At 43.0% G+C, this 21,797-nt stretch overlaps 2 protein-coding genes across 7 annotated transcripts in view; both read left to right on the top strand.

Moving 5' to 3' along the window:
• Positions 1-200: 200 nt before the first annotated feature.
• Positions 201-13,034, top strand: RP2 (RP2 activator of ARL3 GTPase). The gene is made up of 5 exons (XM_077343390.1): positions 201-436; positions 5,673-6,338; positions 7,875-7,989; positions 9,677-9,762; positions 11,069-13,034. Exons 1-5 carry the CDS (start codon positions 302-304, stop codon positions 11,150-11,152), a joined length of 1,086 nt encoding a protein of 361 aa, XP_077199505.1. The 5' UTR covers positions 201-301; the 3' UTR covers positions 11,153-13,034.
• A 3,915-nt stretch (positions 13,035-16,949) lies between these two features.
• JADE3 (jade family PHD finger 3) overlaps positions 16,950-21,797 on the top strand; it is a 45,594-nt gene continuing 40,746 nt past the window's right edge. For 3 of the 6 annotated variants that reach the window (XM_077343383.1, XM_077343386.1, XM_077343384.1), the window contains exon 1: positions 17,334-17,622. The gene's annotated coding sequence lies outside the window, so the exon portion shown is untranslated. Of the gene's footprint in view, positions 16,968-17,333; positions 17,623-17,936; positions 17,954-21,797 lie in introns of those variants that run through there. The other 3 variants (XM_077343388.1, XM_077343387.1, XM_077343385.1) reach the window with 3 other exon arrangements.

Here is a 21,797-nt window from a genome sequence, read left to right as displayed (position 1 = left end):
TCAGTCAGGACCTTTACAAACGACCTCACTCCGCCTCCACAGCCGGAATGGTGGGGGAGGGAGGGAGGGAGGCGGGGAGAAGAGCAGGATTCGATCCGCGCTCTTGACTGACGGGAAGCGCCGAGCTCCTATTGGTCGCGGATTAGCCCGACGCCGAGAGCGGCTGTCGCCCCGGGAGACAGAGGCGGGAGAAGCCGGAAGCGAGCGTTAAGTACGGCGGGCGGGGCCGGGCGCGGTTCATTCGGGCGGCTGGCGGAAGCGGCCGAGGGCATCGTGCGCGGAGCGGAGCGGCAGGGCGACCATGGGCTGCTTCTTCTCCAAGAGGAGGAAAGAGGCCAAAGAGCCGCCGCTGGGCGCTGAGAGCGGGGACCGGAATGCCGCCGGCGACCCGGGAGCCGAGAAGCAGCCGCAGTACAGTTGGGACCAGCGAGCCAAGGTGAACCGCCATTCCTCTCTCGCCTCTCGAGCAGCCGCCCCTCCGGCCAGGGCAGGGCGACCCTCGAGGGGACTCGCCCCCTTCCCTTCCCTTCCCACCCCTTGAGCCCTGCCCTCCGCCAGGACCCGCCGCTCCTTCCCTTCGCCTCCCGCCTGGCTTCTTCCTCGCGCCTCTGCACGGGAGCCGCCCGTGCCTGTCGTGGACGGCAGTCGGAGCGGACCTCGAGGGCCGGGCTCCTGCGCGCTTCGGGCGGCATCCTCGCGTCCTCCGGGAAGCGCCTGGGGTTAGTGCTGGCCCTCGACGCCCTGCAAGCTCCCGGCTGCCTGCTCGGGCGGACGGGGGAGGAATCGAAAGTGCATCCCCTTTCTCAACAGATTTCCTCCCAGTATTTTCCGGCTCATGTTGGGGTTCTGGTTTCAACCAGAACGTTAGTGTTAGTAATATAGGGGCGTGTGGGGTGTTGAGTTGGTTGCTGCAACGTTGATGGGTTTATTTTCTGCTCCTTTCCAGGACTTCTGAGCCCAATGGGATGTCTGCATTTGCCTTTCACTTACACTTCCCATCTCTCTTGTTCAGTGTGTTTGTGGGGGGATCACCTCTTTTACCCCTGCCCCAGTTCATTTAGAGGAGTGCAGATATTAGTGTATTAAAGTCATCTTGTGACACTTTAGATACTATCTGGTAGTCTTTAAGATGTCAGGGTTATTACAATAAAATAAATATACACATCCATATATGTTTATATATTTACTTAAGTTATACCCCACCTTTCTTCCTGATGAGGACTGAAGGTGGCTTATATAGTTCTTCTCTTCTCCATTTCATCTCCACAACTAGTCTGGGAGCCTAGAAATAGTACCACCTTCTCATAGCAGTATTTTATTATCACCAACACAGATTAACTATCACAGTGTGTCTGCTCTGTTGGCAGAGTTCTATCTTGCCTCAGTGGCTGATGTAAGGGTGGGGATGTGGGTTACAAATTCTGTAAATAAAATCAATAGGACTATAGAACTGTGCTTGCTTGTGTGTTTTTGACGCAAGTTATAACTGTAATTTCATAATGCTTTCCCCCTAGTCTTCCCTTTTGTCTAGGGAATGAGGCTGCTGTGTTAGCTGTGGCAAAAGCTGTTGTCATTCCCATAGGAGTCTTTGTTTGTTGGTAACTAACAGTATATTTTCCACAACTTGATACAAGCCTCTATTTAAAATTGTATATACTATTTCCCTTTGCCCTCAAGATCTTTTGCTTTAACTGTCATTTGGATTGAAAACTTGAGGAAATGTGTCAGTATGGTACACTTGACTCATGTTAAGGTCTTGCATTTTTTTCTTTGCTGATTTCATCTTCGAGAACTTCCATGTCACCTTGAACTTACTTCCTCATGTGGTGATAAAAAATGGTTTATTGCAGGGGTGGCCAAACTGGCTCTCCAGATGTCCACAGACTACATGCATGCTGGTAGGGGCTCATGATAATTGTAATCCATGGATATCTGGAGACCCACAGTTTGCCCACCCTGGTTTACTGATTTATATATGTCTCTGAAGGTATTAGTATTGTGCAAGTTGACTAATTGCATATGATTGGCTACAAGATCTTGCTTCAAAAACAGCACTTACCTTGTGAAGAATGCACAACAAAAATTGAGTCCAGTAGTACCTTTAAGACTAAGAAAGATTTTTTCAAGGTGTGAGCTTTTAAGTACATGCACTCTTCCTCAGACTAAATGGAACAAGGATCGTAAGTGTACAGATATAAGGCAAAAGTAAATTGTTGCAAATTAGTGAACTGTGTCATAATATCCAAATTAAGCCATATTGTGCCATATGATAATTTTTGTTAAAGTGGAAATCACATTACATATTACTGACATTACATTATAGACACATTGTCCAAAATAAAATAAAGAATTCTTGTGAAGAATGAATTGCCTAACAGACAATATAATGAGCACATTCCAATAACAAAAGCTATATGGTCACATTACTAAGGACTGAGATTTAAGGTGCAGTGTTAGGGCAGTGTAGAAAAAACCATAGACAATGAAAGAACTTTTAAATTAAAGCTGAGGCTGTGGTAGAATGTTAATAGATGCTTGTTCTATGACACTGTTGGATAGTATCATTTTCTTGGATGTTGTGCTAAATGAGTGCTTAAACAGTAAAAATCAAGGAAAATGGTTTATATATAAATGAGAACAGCTGGACTTGGAGAAGTGGCCGACATACTTGCTTTTTTAATACTAAAATTCTAAACGTTTTATGAACATGTCGACTCTCAGAAAAAGATTTATAGGCTGGCCCCACAGCATCATCACAACAACAGTCTTGTGAAGTGGATTAGACTGACTGACTGACTGGATGGCCCAAGAAGGTCTTGGCACAATAGGACCTGGATATCAGTCCAAACACTACATCACGCTGGCTCTCTTTAAGTACTGGAATCACTAGCTGATTGCTGGCTCTCTTCAGTATCTAAAACAAAGGTTCCTGAAGTACTTTGGTAGACCATATGATAAAAGTCAGTCTGACTAGAAAAATAGTGCACTCCTCATCTAAAAGTTGAACTCTTTGAGCTGGAAGTTCTGTAATTTTAAGACAAAACATAAATTTTGAATTAATTTTGTTTTATCTACCCCAGTTCTTGTGCAGGCTGTTAGAAGTGTGTTTTTGAACTCAGTGTCTTGTGATAGGATATGCAGGTGCAGTACGATTATTTGGATTTATAATAGGTTTTTCAAATGGAAGAAGCAGTAAAAAAGAGAAGGGGAAACTAGTCTAATTCAGTTCTGTAAATTAGATAGATGCAAATTGTGTCCTTTCAGTTTTTGTAGTTAACCTCATCCAGTTTCCCTCATGTAGCATCTAAAGCCTTCAAGTGGATTACAGCAAGCCATGGGTTTAATTATTCTAAAACTGATGGCTGGGGTGGGGGAGGATTGGAATGAAGATTAAGGAAACTGCTTGCTAAGGGTCCTGTGACCTTTTTACATACTAACAGGTATTGTGACATAATCCTAAATAGATGCTCTCTTCATCAAAGATTCCTCCATGGAACAAGTGTTCAGCGAGTTGTTTTAAATTAATAAAAGTTAATTTGCCCATGTTAGCTGTATCCACAAATTAAAGCTACAAATACAAGGCATAAAATGGTGTTCTCATGATTTAAACAGTGTATATGAGAGAGAAATGGGCGTACATATAGAGCTAGAGATGGTGTTAATCAGTTTTCCTACTTTTGTGTTCTGCAACTTTTATACTTAAGATAGTCTTTTGAATAAACTGATGTAGCCATCTGCTTTTGAAATCTGTGTCCCTTATGTCTTTAGCTTCCTTGATTGCAGTGTTTTTGCTTTACCTGTAGATGAGATATACACACACAACAATAACCAGTAGATTCATAACTTCACTTTCTTTGTAGTTCTTAGTTCCCCTTTAAGTTAGCTGAATACAGGGAATTCCATAAATATTACTTGTTATTTCTGTTTAGAAGATTTTAGAGCATATGTACTTTCATCAGATAAGACAGTAATCTACAAAGTTATCCAATTCAGTTCATACACATTCTGAGAAATATTTTAAACTGTCCATTTAGATTTCCGATCGTGAAAGTAAGTTGTGTACGCAAGAAAGATTAAAGTGAATGATCCTATTGAAACCTTCTTGTACTTGAATTACCTATTTGTGATTTAGGAGCAGAAACCTAGTAATTAAAAAATTACAGTGAGACATTAGCAAGACACTGCTTTAAATACACATATCATGTTTTATCTCTCTCTACTTATCTGGCCGCAGTGCTGTATTAAAATAAATTTGAATTACCTCTCTCTAGTAGTACAGCATCCAGTTAACAGAGCATGGGGGGGGGGAGATAATTCATTAGCTCACAAGAGGCTTCCATTCATAAATCAGAGGCTAGCAATAGCTGACTTGGCAGTCAAATCAGGCTATTATGGAGAATTTCATGGCAAATGCTTAGCTAGTTGGAGTCAACATTTGAAAGGGCTGCTTAAAATGAAGAAACATCCATCTGTTTAGGAAAATATACTGAAATTGTACAAAAATGAGTCAACAAGAACTGGGTTATTTGCCAAAGTTGTAATTATTTTCAGTGCACAAAGAATGGTGTAGTGTCCAAATCTTACAGTCACTTTTGTCATAGGTTTGGAAGAAGTTGGTTCTTCTTTGAGGAAATTGGTAAATTGTATTGTATTAGAGGAAGTTGAGATTTCGGCAGCATTTGTTGCCAAATCTAAGAAAAGAGACGCCAAAGAAGCTGGCATAGAGCTTACATGAAACAGCCTTCTATTGAATCAAATGTCAGTGCTATCTACACAGATTGGCAGCAGTTCTCCAAGGTCTTGGGTCTTTCACACCTACTCTCTGGTGGTTTTAATTGAAGATCTGGGGATTGAACCCTGAACCTTGCTGCTAACCAGAGCCTCTTCCCCTAACAGCTATAGATGAATGTTCTCCTGTATTTGCAACTGTAACCTAGATCTATCCCATCCTCATGTTCTGAGACTCTTTAGGATGCATTGTGTCTTATTCTGTACTGAATTATTCATTACTTCTTTAGTAGCTTTATTTTAATTTGTCTGGATTTTGTAAGTAAACAACAAAAAAAGAAATGCTCTGATATTTAATCAAGACGTAAAAAATAAATAGCCAAAATTTACTTAGTAATTGTTTATTTGTTTCTATAGTAAATTGGCTAGAATTATATTTAATCCATTCTATAGTGCATTCTCTCTGTTAGCTTTTTAACAGACAGCTGAAAGTCTATATGTGTTTTTGTTTATACTTTATTTCATGGAACCATTTAATATAATTGAATGCCAGGAGAAATTGGTCTAGTTGTAAGCATATTTTATTTTGCATTTCTTATCTTTAGAGAGGAGCAGAACAACCATCTTTGCCTGTATAATAGATATGGATTAGGGTAGAGCACTTAACCAGTCAAGAACTATTTGAGTGTTTGACCCATCAAGAATGACTTTGTCATGTATTTTTTTAGTGTTCACTTAATTAAAAATGCAGGAGGACAAGGATGCTGTAATTAGTAACAGGTTTGATAAATAATAATAGAGATCCTTATTTCAGTAACACAATAGTTAACACTCTGGAAAATGTGGAGTCTGAATTTCATCCTGCATGGTTGTGCAATTAGCCTAATTTTGTCGGTCTTGTATAAAATATAGTCCTGCTACATGATATTGTGTTTCTTTTCCAGATTGATCCAAAAGACTATATGTTTTCCGGACTCAAGAATGAAACAGTAGGACGTTTACCAGGGAAAGTTGCAGGTCAACAGTTTGTTATTCAGGACTGTGAGAACTGCAATATCTACATCTTTGACCACTCAGCTACAATCACTATTGATGACTGTACAGGCTGCCGAATCTTTTTAGGACCTGTAAAAGGCAGTGTGTTTTTCCGTGACTGTAAGGACTGTAAAAGTATAGTGGCTTGCCAACAGTTTCGTACAAGGGACTGCAGGAAGATGGAAGTGTTTTTGTGCTGTGCCACCCAGCCCATTATTGAATCTTCTACTGGCATGAAGTTTGGGTGTTTCCAGTACTACTATCCAGAGCTGGCTTCACAGCTAAAAGATGCTGGTCTGAGTATCTTCAACAACACATGGAGCAATATCCATGACTTCACACCAGTCTCAGGAGAGAACAATTGGGGCCTTCTACCAGAGGATGCTCTAATTCAGGATGCAGTACCACTTCCAACCACGGAAGAACTGAAGGCTCTGAGAATTTCAACTGATGCCAGCAAGAGCATAATTCCAACAACACGGGGGCAGCGTCCAAAGTGCAGTGAGGAGTCTTGCCTGGCAGTGTTCTTTGCGGGGGATTATACAACAGCAAATGCTAGGAAGTTGATTGATGAGGTAAGAAGCACTTTGTTGTGCCTCACTCTGCATTTTCAGATGTATATCTGGCAATGTTAGGAACTTTCTCGAGACAGTTGCAATGATGGAGATTATCAGCTTTCAGATCACTGCTGATTATTGAAACTTCATATGGCCAAGCTACACAATGCCACTGTTTAGTATTTTGGCTATGCTTTATAAAGTACAATTTATAATGCGAGAGAAACTCCCTAAGCAGGCATTCAAGAGTTCTAATTTCAGACAAGTGTATTGTGGGTTGTTTATTGTATTCCTTGCTGCTCTTGGGGAAAATATAGCTTGCTATAAGGAGGACAGAGAAGGGGTGGTAGAACATGATGGGAAAGAAACAGCTGTACCCTTTGACCATTTAATTCATTTGCACTTGGCTGCTGAAGTTTAATCAAAAATTCATTTTTATTTTAAGGATTTGTGAGCTGTATTTAACTCAGCCTATATTTCTCAATTGCAAATGCTGTAGTATAGCTCATGGTATTTTAGATAACTTCATATAATGGAATGGTTTCTTTATTACTTGCAAAAGTGATGGTTAATCATGCTGTCACCTTTATAGCAGTAATAGTGTATTTTTAAGTATGCATTATGCTAGATGTTGCTTCTATTGAGGGTGCTACACAAGAATTATCAGAATTGACCTGATTCTTACTGTATCTGTATGAAAATTGAATTTAAACTAGATAACAAAACCTTGGCATCATTGTGTAGGGAAAGTTTAATGCAGTCGGCTCCATTGATGGTCAGTCTCTCTCACAAACTGAAAGTCTTCCATCTTCCCAGCATAGTGACTGGGTATCTCAGTCACATGAAAGCCTTATTTATGCTTCACGCATGCCCATTTTCAACAATGGCTTATCCTTTGGAATAGGACAATAAAATCAGAGTCCAGTAGCACCTTTAAGACCAACAAAGGTTTATTCAAAGTGTGAGCTTTTGAGTGCAAGCACACTTTGTCAGACTAAGAACTGACCATCATAACAGTAGGAATATATAAGCAAATGTTATTTCTGTTACATTAGTAAACTGTCACAGCATCGACACACAGCCACATGATAATTCCCTGCCATTATCTGATTGGCTCATTTGGCAGGGAATTATCATGTGGCTGTGTTTGGATGCTGTAACACAGTTTACTAATGTAACAAGATTAACTTTTGCTTATATATTCCTACTGTTATGATGGTCAGTTCTTAGTCTGACAAAGAGTGCTTGCACTCGAAAGCTCACGCCTTGAATAAACCTTTGTTGGTCTTAAAGGTGCTACTGGACTCTGATTTTATTGTGCTACTTCAGACCAACACAGCTACTCATTTGAATCTATCCTTTGGAATAAAGTATGTGAATAAGAAATTGAGAAGACTGAGGTGCTAATTTGTGTACAGCATACAAAATAAAAAAACTGACTTCAGTGTTGGAAACATGATTAGTATTTGCTTATCATGGGCTGTTGCCTCCAAGAACATAAAGGTGTATGTTAAATAATATTCAGCAATACTAATTGTGGTTTAAATTCAACAGATGACTGGAAAAGACTTCTGCTTGGTACAGACTAAAGAAGTTCCAATGAAAGCTGATGATGCACAAAGAGTATTCCAGCAAAAAGCATCTGACTTTATTCCTTTACTTGAAAAAGGTATGATTAGTCTAACCCTCTGTTTATTGAAATTCTACCTAGCAGCATTTGTAGTGGGATATCATAATGCATAAAAGCTTTAATAAAGTTTGATTAATAAAATCAAATTTGGCCCGCTGTACTTAGAGAATCTCAACACATTTTGGTGGAATTTGGCTTGGATCTTATGCTAATGTTCTATGACTGAATGGCTCTTCTGCCTGTGTAAACTGAAAGGGAGACTTCAGCCATTTCCACCTGATAGTTTGTTCCCTGCGGTCTCCCTTTGGTCCACTGACCTTTAGGAACACAACTGCGGGAGGGGCACACAAGGATACAGTAGAAGGCAGAAGGAGAAATTGCCTTTTTCTAGTGTTGCTGTTCACGGTTGGTTCAAAATAACTAAAAATAAGAGTTTGTACTAATCAAATATTTGGCAATGCATGCTATGTATTGCAGCCTCTTGTGCTTCTCTTCCCCTCACCATTTTGAATTCAGAGGGTCATGGTATCAGAAATGAAACAAGATTTGGAGGGTCCTGGAGTAGGTTTGGAGAGGACAGTGACTCGTGCAGGGGATGAGGGACAGAGAAGAATGTAGGTCCTTTTCAGCCAGTACATATTTCTGCCAGTGCTTAGGAGTGAGGTGTGTGTGTAACTTCTGAGGAAATGTGCTTGCTTTGCTTCCTATTTATTTTTGTGAAAAATTTGTCTCCCTGCCAATCTTGCCTGCACTACTTACTATTAGCATGATTTAACATTTGAATGCCTCAACAATTGCTACTGACTATTGTCTCTATCACTGATCAAGATTGTGGATAAACTCTTCAGAAAAGATGGGAAGAAGGCGATGAGCATTGCTCTTTGCTTTCTTATAGCAGAGCCTTCTAGAAATCTCTATTTGAATACATCAATTCCAGTATTTCTTTCTCCTTAGCAGAAATTTTATTTTAAAAGCATTTCTGTTCCCTTTGCATAGAACTAATCCTTTCCCCTGGTTCTGCTTTCTGGGGGAAGGAGTCTCTTAACTCTGGGCCTGCTGCAATTTAAGAGGAAGTGGCAGCTAGAATGCCTGGGCTACTACTGTCATCACATTCCTTTTCTGCCATTTAGAACAGCTGTAAAGGAAAGAGAAACTGGACGCTACGCTAGGTCCTTCAGAGTAGAAGAGGAACTCTGACCTCTAGAATGGTCATCTGTTGCCAGGATTCCCTGGTGGACATGAGGGAGTAGGAGGACTATTGCAGAAGAAAATATTGCATGAAAGCTCAGTTGTGCCTGGAGAAATCTTCAGTGAGAGGGAGGGCAAATTAATGTGTTGCATTATTTGTTGTGAGTTGTCATGGAGACCCATACAACTGGAAAGGCAGTGAATGGTGAATGTGCTAAATTAATACTCCCAGTAGGAAGACAGCTAGATCACGGAGACTGTTAAAAAGTGCATAGCTATGAAGGATGCTATACAGTGTAGAGAAGGTTCAAGTCACCATTCTCCCATGAAGCTTGCTAATTGATCTTGCTAAATGTGTGTAATTGTGTGTGTGTCCCAGCTTAATTTATCTCATTGTGAGGGTAGCACTGGGTGTACCATAGACTACCCTAAATTACTTGGAAGAAAAGATGGATAGACATGAAGAAATGAAGAATACATACACATACTAAAGGCAGTAGTGAACAGATAACCTAAACACACTATCACTCTTTTTTAGGTTCTGTTATTGCTTTGGAGTTCAATGGAGATGGTTCCATAGCAGCCTGTCAAGACATTATTGCTAAGGTCTTTACTAGTACTAAGGTGAGTGAGAGGGTAGAGTCCTCCTGTTCCTAAAGAACACAAATTGCATTAGAGGTTGTGCAGGCCCACAGTTTTCCTCTGAATTATGCTGGCTCACAAGATCTTCGTCCTGAGTTCTGAAGCTGTTTCTGTGGTAAACAAAAGGATAGCTTGCATTAAATAATAATAGTCTCAAAGCCAGATTCTCAGTGTTAACAGTGAGAAGACCTCACTGGGAACTTTTCTCAGTGCTTATGTTCATAAGAAACATGCAGCACTTTAAAGGAGACATGATAGCCCTCTTTAAGTATTTGAAAGGTTGTCACTTAGAGGAGGGCAGGATGCTGTTTCTGTTGGCTGCAGAGGAGAGGACGCGTTTAATGGGTTTAAACTACAAGTAAAACTATATAGGCTAGATATCAGGAAAAAAATTTTCACAGTCAGAGTAGTTCAGCAGTGGAATAGGCTACCTAAGGAGGTGGTGAGCTCCCCCTCATTGGCAGTCTTCAAGCAAAGGTTGGATACACATTTTCTTGGCTGCTTTAGGATGCTTTGGGCTGATCCTGCGTTAAGCAGGGGGTTGGACTAGATGGCCTCTATGGCCCCTTCCAACTCTATGATTCTATAATCACATTCTCAGTGACCTGCAGTTATTTGCAAAAGTAATGAGCAATTTGCTTTTTGAGACAGCAGTAATTATTCCAGAAGTAATCTTTATAGTATAAGAGACTCTTGTGGCGCAGAGTGGTAAGCAGCTGAAAGGCTGTCTGAAAGCTCTGCCCATGAGGCTGGGAGTTCGATCCCAGCAGCCGGCTCAAGGTTGACTCAGCCTTCCATCCTTCTGAGGTCGGTAGAATGAGTACCCAGCTTACTGGGGGGTAAAACGGTAATGACTGGGGAAGGCACTGGCAAACCACCCTGTATTGAGGCTGCCATGAAAACGCTGGAGAGCGTCATCCCAAGGGTCAGACATGACTCGGTGCTTGCACAGGGGATACCTTTACCTTTACTTTAATCTTTATAGTATAGTGTTCTTTAGTTCTTTAGTTAAGGACATTTTCAGCTGAAATTATTGCAGGAGTGAATTGTTTAAAATGTAATACACTTCCAGTGGTATTTTATGAAGATAAACATCTTGAATAAAGTTAGTGAAAGTTGTTTTGATTTCTAGTTGAAATAACTAAGAAATCAGCTGGAACATGTGTTTGTGAGTTTGGGTTATTAATGGTTTGCATTTCTTAGATAGTAAAAGCAAAGTAAAGAACTTGCTGTCTTCTTGTAAGAGCTTATTAAACATCACATCTTTTTCCTTTTTATTTGAAAACAGGTTTTTGTATCTGAAGACAAGTCATCTGCTTCCAGAGAGGTAGACAGCTTCTATAACTTTGCTGATATGCAGATGGGAATGTGAAATGTGACACAAATGTTACTCGTAGGTGACCACAATATCAGTTGAGATACATTTAGGTTTGTATAGCTGTCTGTTTTGATAGTCAATTATTCAATAGTAAATTCCTTGCCTTTACAAGAAGAATGACATTGACTGCCTTTCACAAAGACCATCTTTTATAAAGTGATAATAAGTATAATTTCAATATTCATCTCTTGTAATGTATATAACACGATGGTGCCCAAAGTTTTTCTGCTAGTCTTTCTGACATTGGAAAGGTTGTATATCTAAACATTTGTTTTGGTGATGGTTCAGATGGATTTAACTGATTTGCAACTTGTAAATAGATTTTAAAAAACCCTTCTTACCATTATAGGTAGCTTGTTTTCACTGAAAGCACAGTCATGCCAAGGTTAAACTCTTTCTGAATGGAGTAGGAAAGATTTAAGCAAGTCTCCAACTGATTTTACTGTGATTTGGCTGATTATATTTTGTGAGCAGTGGAGCTGATAAAAGCATAGTTGCTTGATATTTTCCTCTGAAGTTCCAGATTCTTCTCAGCATGTAGCAACTTGGTGGTGCTCATACTCTGAAAATATAAGCAGTTTGTATGAGGGATGCAGACTCATGAAACAAGTGTGTCCTGATGCAAGCAAAAAGTAGAGACTTGTGGCTTGTACTGCTATGTCCTGCTATGAATGTTGTTCTTTGATGGTAGACTAAAAAAAAAAAAAAAAGCAGAACTTATTGGAGAAAATTTCACTTCTGATTGACTTGAAAAACAAAATCCACAGTAGAAGATCACAGATCTTGCACCTGAAAATCTGTATCTTCCTGAAAATCTAGGCAGGAGGTATTGATTTTGTTTTATTATTTTTCTCACCTGTAAACAGTAAGAGGTCTCAGGATTCTAAAAGATAATTTTAGGACTTTAAGGAATGTCACCATCAAGAATACTGTAAACATCTCAAATGAAACTGGTAGCAACAGTTATGGTCTTTCATATATTTGGGGTGCAATAGCAATGTTTAACATAATTATAAGAATACAAGCTATGGAGTTAAATCCTAAAGATCTGTGACGAGAGCAAGTTGGTGAAAGTATTGTATCGCCTTTAACCTCCCCACTATACAGGTCACCGAAAAGCTCATGTAAGAAGTGAAATTGTTCCAAATTCTGCTTCTTGCCACTGACTCTTACATCTTGTCCTCTAAAGCTCAGGAGTTGCATTCTGGGGCTATAGGGAGCTGCAGTGTGAAGAAGTATGTGGCAAAAACCTTTCTGCAAGCAATCCCTTAAGATCTGCCTCACACTTCCTAGACATGCTGAACCAGGGCCTTAGGAAGGAAGTTAGCTTTGTGTAAACTGAGTGATGTTCAGCAGAGTTGGCCTGATTATACTGAGGTGTAATTTGTATTTCTTAAAAAGCAACACAGATGTCATTGTGTTCCTTCTTATTCCACAATGCCAGGACATGCTATATGTAAATAAGAGTGTTTCTCTTATGTTAGCACTTTATACTGGCTAAAGATTTAGGATTTTTTTAAAATCTGAGACTTTAGCAGAAATTGAACTTCAATCAGTGAAAATTCCCTGTTACAGTCAGGGAGATACCATTGTAAATCAAAATGGATAACTAGTCTGTCAAATCAGTCAAGATTTAAGAAAAACATTTTCAGTTTTCTTTTTATACAGTCAAAGTTGAAGGATTTTGTATAGTTTCTAAATATTTTAAACATTGTCATTTCAAAAATATTCTTTACAATGTAAAATGCATAATTTACATAATTGATACCTATTGTATTAGTCTGTGCTTTATCCAAGTTGTTTGTTAAGGCTTTTATACACAGCTTTGTTTAGCTTTTGTGATATGTGATTTGTAATAAATAATTTTATGATGATGCCTCAGTTTTTTTTAATTTTAGAAGATTTAATAAGATGTATGGTGATCTAAACCAAACTGTCCATGTCCTACACAAGGAATATAACTTATCCAGTACAGTTTAAGAATTCAAGGTAACTTGTGACTGACAATTATAGAAGTTGTAAGAATGAAGAGAATATGCTTATCCTCTTAACATTTCTACTTTTCTATTAATCCTAGATTCTGAATGACTTTGTCCTTTCTGTACTCATTTTAGAGCTTAATCTGTAATATGAATTTAGTCCTTGATAGTTTTAAGTAGTACGTGCTTTTATATTGGTTCATTTCAGTTATTTCAAACACTTTTCCCATGGATGATTTTTCTGTATCTCAACGTGTTATCAGGTTTTGAAAATCCTTAATGCCTGGAGAATCTGAAACTTCTACATTTCGATATCTAATTTTAGCTTTGCAGTTTTAAAGTGAAAGATGTGATCTCCTGGTCTTTGAGCTGGGAATTATTATGCAAAACTAAATTTATAATGCAGCTCCACAGAGTGTAAAGAGCTTATTCCTTGAATAAAACTTGGTTGGTCTTAGAGGTGGGTGCCACTGGTCTTAAACTGATGTCAGCATGGCTCAGATGAGTACAGCCAGACTGTTCTTCAATAGTTCCAGGTGGTCTTCAGTATACTTTTCTATATTTTGTCCAAAGTTCCTCTGCATCATCCACCTGTAGACAAGGCAGGACTACAGGTTTTGCAATTTGTTTGTGTGTTTTTATGCACTATATACAGGTTTAGTCATGATGGAAATCATCATTTTGTCTACTCGGGGTATAACATTTTGGCCTTGTGAAGTTCTAACAAAACTCTGTTAAAGTGCTGCTGATGTGATTGCATGGAGGTCTATGTTCAAACATGACAAGCAGGCAAAGATGTACAACTGCCATGTTGTACAGCGTTTCCCACAGGTCCTTCTGGGAGCTAGTTCAGTAGTTTTCTCTGCAAATGTATAAATCCAGATGAAAAATTTACTTTTATCTTTGATGCCTGTAATTTTGCACATCTTGGGCGGCTACGGCCTTTACTGTGCTACTAGAGATCTAAAAAATTATTTGGCCAGAAACCTGTTTAATGTGTCATTGCCTTTTTATGAAACCCAGTCAGTTAATTTCTCCAAAGCCACTTACAATCTTTAAATCGCCCGTGGCGCCGCGGGCGGCGCCACAGACTTAATAAAACGCTAAGGGCTGGTGGGGAGGAGTTAGGGCGGGCTCTGTCCAGGATAAAAACTCAGAGGAGCGAATCAGGAGCTACGAAGCGGCTCCTGATTTGCTCCTCTAAGTGGCACTCCAGGGCCAAGTGTCCAATTGGGAGGCGCGCGAAGTGCACCTCCCTGTTGGACACTTGGCCCGTCTCCCGGACCCTGCACCACACACTCCACTCCTCCCAAGACGCCATCCTGCACGGATGTCCGCCAGGGAGGAAGCTCACCCCATGCCGCTGGCCTCGGGGAAAATTATTTTCTCTCCACCCAGTGACTGCCCTTCCCTGCCTTCTACGCCTCCACGGCCGCCGCCACCCGCGCCCTTCCCACCCCCACCACGAATGTTCGTCCCCGCCCGCGACTTCCCTACAACCTTGCCGCTTTTCCGCTTCTCTCCGGTCTTTGCTGCCGCCGCCGCCGCAGCCAGCCCTCACGCTTCGACATCCTTCAAGTGCTCCGCAGCCACATGGCCACAACCGCCCCGCCCAGTCCTCGCCGGCTGGCACCAAAATGGCCGCCGCCACCCGGAGAACCCCCTGGAGCTGCTCATACGCCCGCCGCGCGTCCAGCCGTCCCCACCTGGCCCGAAAATCGCTGCTGCCATTCGCGGACCCCCCTGGAGCCACTCAGACGCCCGCCGCAAACCGAGCCGTCGCCGCCCACGCACCCAGCCCTCGCAGCCCGCCACGAGAATGGCTGCCACCACCCAGACACAGCCATGCAGCCGCTCACACGGCCGCCACAAACCCAGCTGTTGCCACCCGCTACGAGCCGCATCGCCGCACACTACCCACCTCGCCTTCTGAACGCACGCGAAGACCAGGAGACCGATGGTGAGCCGATCTGCTGCCAGCGGCCCGCCGAGCCCTTGCCACCCGGCCCCAACATGGCCGCCGCCACCCACAGACGGCCGCGGAGCCGCTGACATGAGCACAGAAAGCCGGGCCGTCACTGCCCGCTAACACACGTTGCCCTGCTGCCCAGACGTCCGACGGTGAGTCTTGCCGACCGGGGGGAGGCCCAGAGTGACACGCGGCGCCCCCGGGACAAATGCCCACCCGCCCAGCCCCCCCCACCATACCCACCTGCACCTAGTGCCCGCTGTATTTTACCCACAGCGGGTTTAATTCCTAGTTCATGTTATAATTTGTTTCTGCATTCAATAGGGGGTTAGGATTACAAAACAATGCAACCTTGTTATTGTAATGTATGTAATTTGGGGGGGCCTTCGAGGGACCACAGCAGTTCTGTAAGTGGCTGTATTGCCTAGTAAACAACACTGTTGTGGTGCTGTACCACATTCCTTCATGACACTAGTCTGATCATGCTTGGGAGTATGGTTGTTTTAGATGTATTCATGTAGGGGTAAAGTGTTTAGGATGATTCTGGATGCCATGTTTCTTCCCTTTAGAATGACAATATGACATCTTGTTTCGCATATACTGAACGGGTGAACTTGGAGTGGGAACAGTGATAGACAAATTAGCCAATCTCGTCTTGGGTCAGCAAAAATATATAGATGTAGCCAGGAGTCTTATGGTACCTTAAAGATGATTCAGCTCTGCTACAATAAACACTTGAATGAATATAGCATGAAGTGGGATGCAGTCGGATGCAGCTGAACTCCACCAATGGCAAAATATGGTTCACCACTATTCAGAGGCAGTATTTTTGTTGATAAAATTGTGCTTTCTCATAATTTGGGAAGGGAGCACTGTGATAAACACCACTGTTGATACCTAAACTCTTGGAGGTGGCATCTTTTGTAGCCTTTCCCCTAATTGTAGGGAATTGTGAATTATTTAGCAGAACCTTTAACACAGCCTCTGCTAAGGCTATGACAGTTCCTCAGAAACTGTGGCTCTATGCAAAACCAATTGATTTATAAGTTTACAACTATATAAGTATGTAATTTATGTTCTAGTGGACTTCCCTGCACTGTGTGTGCAGAATCACCCTTTTTGCATGAGCTTTCATTGAGACCTATGTTAAAGTGATCTGAAGTATATTGGACCCACATCCTAATGTGCTTACCCTCGGTGAATCTAGTGCTCCGCTCTCCTTTGTGAGCAAAACAAACATCTTGGAGAACACTACATATATCCTCATGTGGGTGAGCAAAATGTACGGTCCCTTGACAGTAGTGCACTCTCTTTTACTGGATCACAATCCTCAAGTAACCGAAGGCATTGCAAAATTCCTTCAAGGGATTTTCTGCAAGTTATCTTGGATTAGAATTGCTTTCTCTTTTATATAAATGTTTTGCTATTATGCCAATAAAGGTACTTGACTTGCTTAGAGGGGCACTGTTACGACTAACTTTGCAATGCACCTGTAAAAACTTTTCTTTGCCTTATTTCATATCCTTGCGCCATGAGGCTTTCCGGCGGTGGTTTTCTTCATTTCACCACTTGAGTAAGGACTGGAGCCCTCGATGCCTATTCTCTTCCCTCCCCACCCCCAGTCGTTATAACTGGACAACCTTGGGTCTGTAACTGAACGAACTGCCTTTTAAGCATTTCCACTGTTTTAGAATCCCTTTTACTGAGCAGGGGGTGAAGAATGCTGCTTTCTCGAGGGAAGGACAAAGACCAAGCTCAAAGGACAAGGCCGTATGGTGCATGAGCCCGAGCTGGCAGTGAGGAAGCCTCTTCAGAGCGGCTGGCCACGCGAGCAGGGCAATTGTTAAAGAGTGCGAATACGGTACGGGGGGGGGGGGGAGAAGATGCTCAAAAAAGAATCGCAGAGAGCGGCCATTGGGATATTTTGGACTCCCTCCTCTGAAAGCGGAGGCGCTTTTTTGCTTAAAAGTAAAGGTTGTCTCAGCAAGGGGGAGGCGATGGAAACACCGGCTGGCTGAATGTCTTATGCAGTGCGCGGTGCTGAGGGCCGCCGGGCGGCGGAGAGGCAGGGGAAGGGCGCAAAGCCACCCTGCGAGGGAAGCCCCTCTCCAGTGGGGCAGGTGGTGGGGAATCCAGCCCAGCTCGGGCGGAGAGAGGCACTCGAGCGAAGCGCTCGGGCTGGTGGGGTGGAAGAGAGAAGGGAAGGGGAAGAGGCGGAGCCTGGGAGGCGGCGGCGGCGGCAGTGTCAATAATACAATAGGGCTCTTGTGCCGCCGCCTGGCCTGCCAGGAGGGAGATTACAAGGGCAAGGGCCTGCTCGCCCTGCAAGCGCGGAAGAAAGGCGGGGAAGGAGGGGATGGCCGGCCCGTAGGCAAGGCGAGGCCGCGGGGGGAAGGCGCCGAGGAGGAAATGAGCGGCACCAAGTAGCAGCACCAGCAGCAGCAGCAGCAGCAGCAGCTCCGGGCCCCGGCGCACGCACACGCCGCCGCCGCCCGAGCCAGACCCACAGCCACAAGGTGAGCGGCGGCGGCGGCGGCGCCAGAGACGAGGGCAGGCGAGAGGCAGAAGCGCTGCCTCGGGCGGCGGAGGGGCTTGGTGAGGCGGGGAGGGGGAGCCCCTCTGTCCTTTCAGCAGGCGGAAGGCGGGCCTCCCAGCAAGCGGTGGCGGGCGGGCGGGGAATGCAGTCCGCCCGGCCTAGGCTGGCCGCAGGGACCGAGCTGCGAGCGGCACCGGCCTTAGGCCGTGCTCTGGCCGCCTCCCGCCCGCCCGCGCGCAGGCGACGCTTGGCGCCCAGGCCTGAGGCTGGAGTCACGCCGGCGGGGCTGGAAGGGGCAGGGCAGCCATGAGGTGAGCTGGGAGGAGCGGCGGGGCTGGCGCCGCCTCAGGTGTATGTGTGTACGCTTGCGACGGCGGGACACGTGGTGTTGTGTGTGTGTGTGTGTGTGTCTGGCGATGCGCCGAGTCCCCAGTCCCTCACCTCAGGAATGTGTGGAGTAAGTTAGGGACAGACCTGTCTATACGTGACAGGGCAGAAAGAGATCGAGTTCAGGTACAGCCAGAGGCCTCTGTGAGCGAGGGAGATACGTACACTCTTGGTCTGCGCACACAAAAAAATCGAATGCCACAACGTTTCTTTGTTCTAATAAAAGCACACTCTTGTTAACCCCCCACCCAACCACCCGTAATCTTGATTAGCTGAACCCCTCTGCATAGGGATGATCTGTATTTTAGTCCATATTGTGCTCGGTAGGCAGCAGAGAACTTGGAATCACTGGTTCTTATGTCGTACAGGTTTGTAGCACTGAGTATGTGCAGTGCATTTTGCTTTGAGGATTCCTAGTGATGAGCTCTCACTATATTGACTTCTTTTTGCTAAAAGTCTTTAAAATCTAGTTGGTGGGATAAAGGAGGAAAATTCTGCAGTATCACTTTTATTAGTTTTTCTTGGTTTTGCACTTGAATGTGTGGAAAGTAAGTTAATTTTTCTTTATTTCCTACTGCAGCTGTTATGTTTTTCGTATTTGTTGTGATACTTAAAGACTGTTCTCTATAGATGCCTTTTGAGAAGAACATATAATTAATTTTGAATAGTACTGATTCCCAAATAGATATATAACTAGAGTTGCAGCATTAAGTTTCACACAAATACAGTACCCACAAATTTAAAGACCCTTATCTGCAGGTACGAATTTGCTGGTTGTCCTGGCCCCAGGGAAGAATGCCTGGCCTCGACCAGGGCCAGGGCCTTTTTGGTCCTGGCCCTGACCTGGTGAAATGAGCTTCCGGAAGAGCTGAGGGCCCCGATGGAGCTATCAGTGTTCCACAGGGCCTGTAAGCGGAGCTCTTCCACCAGGCGTTTGGTTAAGGCCAGGCTAGAAAGATTGGGTCCCTCCCTCTATAGGTGCCTAAGCTGGACATCGTTAGTAAATACACTCTGGGGCAATGGTGACTGCAGCGGTAGGGTATGAGGGGATGGGATGGGGGAGTTTTTTTTTAGATTGCTTTTTGTAGGTTGTTTTTCACTGCCAATATTGGTTATATGCATTAGGTTTTATATGGATTTTAATGTTCTTATTGTAAACCGCCACGAGCCAGCCAGGCTGGCAGTCAACAAATACAATTATAAATAAATAACATCAGTCTTTGATCTTGTTGACTGGCTTGATTTATCAGAGTGTGCACAATCATATAGATCAGGGGTAGTCAAACTGTGGCCCTCCAGATGTCCATGGACTACAATTTCCATGAGCCCATGAGCAAACGCTGGCAGGGGCTCATGGGAATTGTAGTCCATGGACATCTGGAGGGCCGCAGTTTGACTACCCCGATATAGATAGTTGAGGGTTTCTAAAATCACCTCAGTCAGGGCAAGTCCTTAAATCCGCATTAGTATGGTACTTATTTATTTGTTTATTAGATTAGATTAGTCACCTAGGAACATCAGTGCAGTTTGGTAGAAAGGTTATAATCAGTGTGGTGACCTGGCAAAAAAAACAGATTCATTCCTTATACACAAGGTGTACTGTAATATATCTTGAAGTTCTCTATAACATGCCATAACTATACCTGTCTTATTACATTCCTTAATACAAATATTTTTCAGGTGCTTTTATCCTTGGTAAATGATAAAGCTAACCGAACTCTAGGAGATTCCACAGAAGTATGTATAACAAGAAGGAATACAAGTTTGAAGTGAGAACTGTCTTGTTCCCTAAATTAATTGGGCAGAAGCCATTGATGGTAAGAGAATGCTTTGACCAGGAGACCCCAGCCCTTTTCAGCCTACAGGCACTTTTGGAGTTCTGGCACAGCATGACAGGCATAGGTACAAACTGGCTACCAGAAAATGGCTACTGCAAGAGATGGATCAAATGATAAAAGGACTGCCACACTTTATATTCTAGACACAATGAAGATCCTTGTGCTGTGGTGACAGCTGTTACCAAAGCAACATTTGAAAAAAATCCACTTAGCCAATCAGATTTCCAGTGGCTTATCAAAAGCCCTGCTGGGCAAAAGCCCCATACATTTCTAAAATAACCTGATGGGTACCAGGAAAGGTGTTGGTGGGCACCATGGTGCTTGGGGGACCACATTGGGTCTCCTTGGTTGCTGTGTCTGAATTCATAAAGATCTACTTGGTTAGCCACTTGTTTCTGGGTACAATTCAGAATTCTATTATCTTCAAGGCCCCCAGCAGCTTGGAGCTAGAGCACCTGAAAGAGCATCACCTCCCTTATTCTCAACCCTGCCAGTTACTGTCAGCTTCTCAGACCCTGCTCCCTATACCACTTCTTCCGAAGTGAGGCAGCTTCTAATCTGGCAAGCTGGGTTTGATCCTCCACTCCCCCACATGCCACCTGCTGGGTGACCTTCGGCTTGTTACAGTACTGATAACGCTGTTCTGACCGAATAGTAATATCAGGGCTCTCTCAACATCACCCGCTTCATAGGGTGTTTGTTGTAGGGAGAGGAAAGGGAAGATGTTTTGAGACTCAGGATAGAGAAAAGTGGCATATAAAAACAACTCTTCTTCTGCAACCAGGGAGAGGGTATTTTCTGTGCAATGCCTTTTCCCCATTAAAGCTCATCTGATACCTATTTTTTAGGTGCCAGGCCAAAGCACTTTTTTTTACCAGGCTTTTAATTAGGGTTTTTTTTACTAGCTTTTTAATGGTTTATCTTTGTATTATGCATAGTTTTTATGTTGTCAAGCGATATTGTTAATGTGATGTTTTAATTGTTTTAATTGTAAGCTGCTTCTGAAGAAGTGTTCTAGAAATATCCCAGATAAATAATGTTTTGTCCAGTGGCATGACTATGAAGCTGTTGCTGAATTCTGTCACAAGTGTTGTGTGAGCGTGGTTTATTTTGATTTTATCTTTTATTTGGGTGGCCTTAAAATAAAGCTGTAGGGAATCAGTAACATAAACTATGCTACAAGCTAACTGTCTGCAAAGTGTTATAATATCCTACAATTGCTGTTTCAGGGGACCTGATCTTAACCTTGCTGACAGTCCAGAAAGGTTTTCTTTTTGAGAGTAAAATACATTTTTTGTGTGTGAAGTGCTGTCGCATTGCTTCTGACTCACGGTGACCCTATGAATTAATGACCTCTTATCATTCAGCCTTGCACAGGTCTTGCAAATTGAGGGCTATGGTTTCCTTGATTGAATTAATCAATCTCATGTTGGGTCTTCCTCTTTTTCTGCTGTGTCCAACTTTCCCTAGCATTATGGTTCTTTCCAGTGAGTCTTGTCACAATAACTTCAATAACTTCAAACCATCCAAGTTGTCCTTATCTGTACTTTTTCCTATGCTAATTTTTTAAAGGTGCAGTGAACAGAACTGCACACAGTATTCCAGATGAGGGCACATTTTAGCTTTATACAGGGGCATTATCATACTGGCTTGTTGGTTTTCAGTCCCCTCCATAATAATCCCCGTCATAGCATTTGACTTTTTAAATATCAGTTGAGTCAACATTTTCAGAGAATTGTCTACCCCAGCTTCAAAATCTCCCTCCTGGTCAGCTTACCAGTTTCGACCCCATCAACGTTATATTTATAGAAGTTTTGGCTCCATGAGCATTACTTTGCACTTGTCCACATGGAACATCACTTGCCAGGTTGATGTCCTCTTGCCCAGTCTTGACAGATCCCTCTAATGTGCCTCACTTTCCTTCCTGATT

Source organism: Paroedura picta, chromosome 6, assembly GCF_049243985.1.
Source record: "Paroedura picta isolate Pp20150507F chromosome 6, Ppicta_v3.0, whole genome shotgun sequence".
NCBI lineage: Eukaryota > Metazoa > Chordata > Lepidosauria > Squamata > Gekkonidae > Paroedura > Paroedura picta.
This window is presented reverse-complemented; position numbering and strand designations above follow the sequence as displayed.

Coding starts and splice junctions, on each gene's coding strand:
- RP2 (XM_077343390.1), top strand. CDS start 302: ATGGGCTGCTTCTTCTCCAAGAGGAGGAAAGAGGCCAAAGAGCCGCCG. Junction 6,339..7,874: donor CTAGGAAGTTGATTGATGAG/GTAAGAAGCACT, acceptor TAAATTCAACAG/ATGACTGGAAAAGACTTCTG. Junction 7,990..9,676: donor TATTCCTTTACTTGAAAAAG/GTATGATTAGTC, acceptor ACTCTTTTTTAG/GTTCTGTTATTGCTTTGGAG.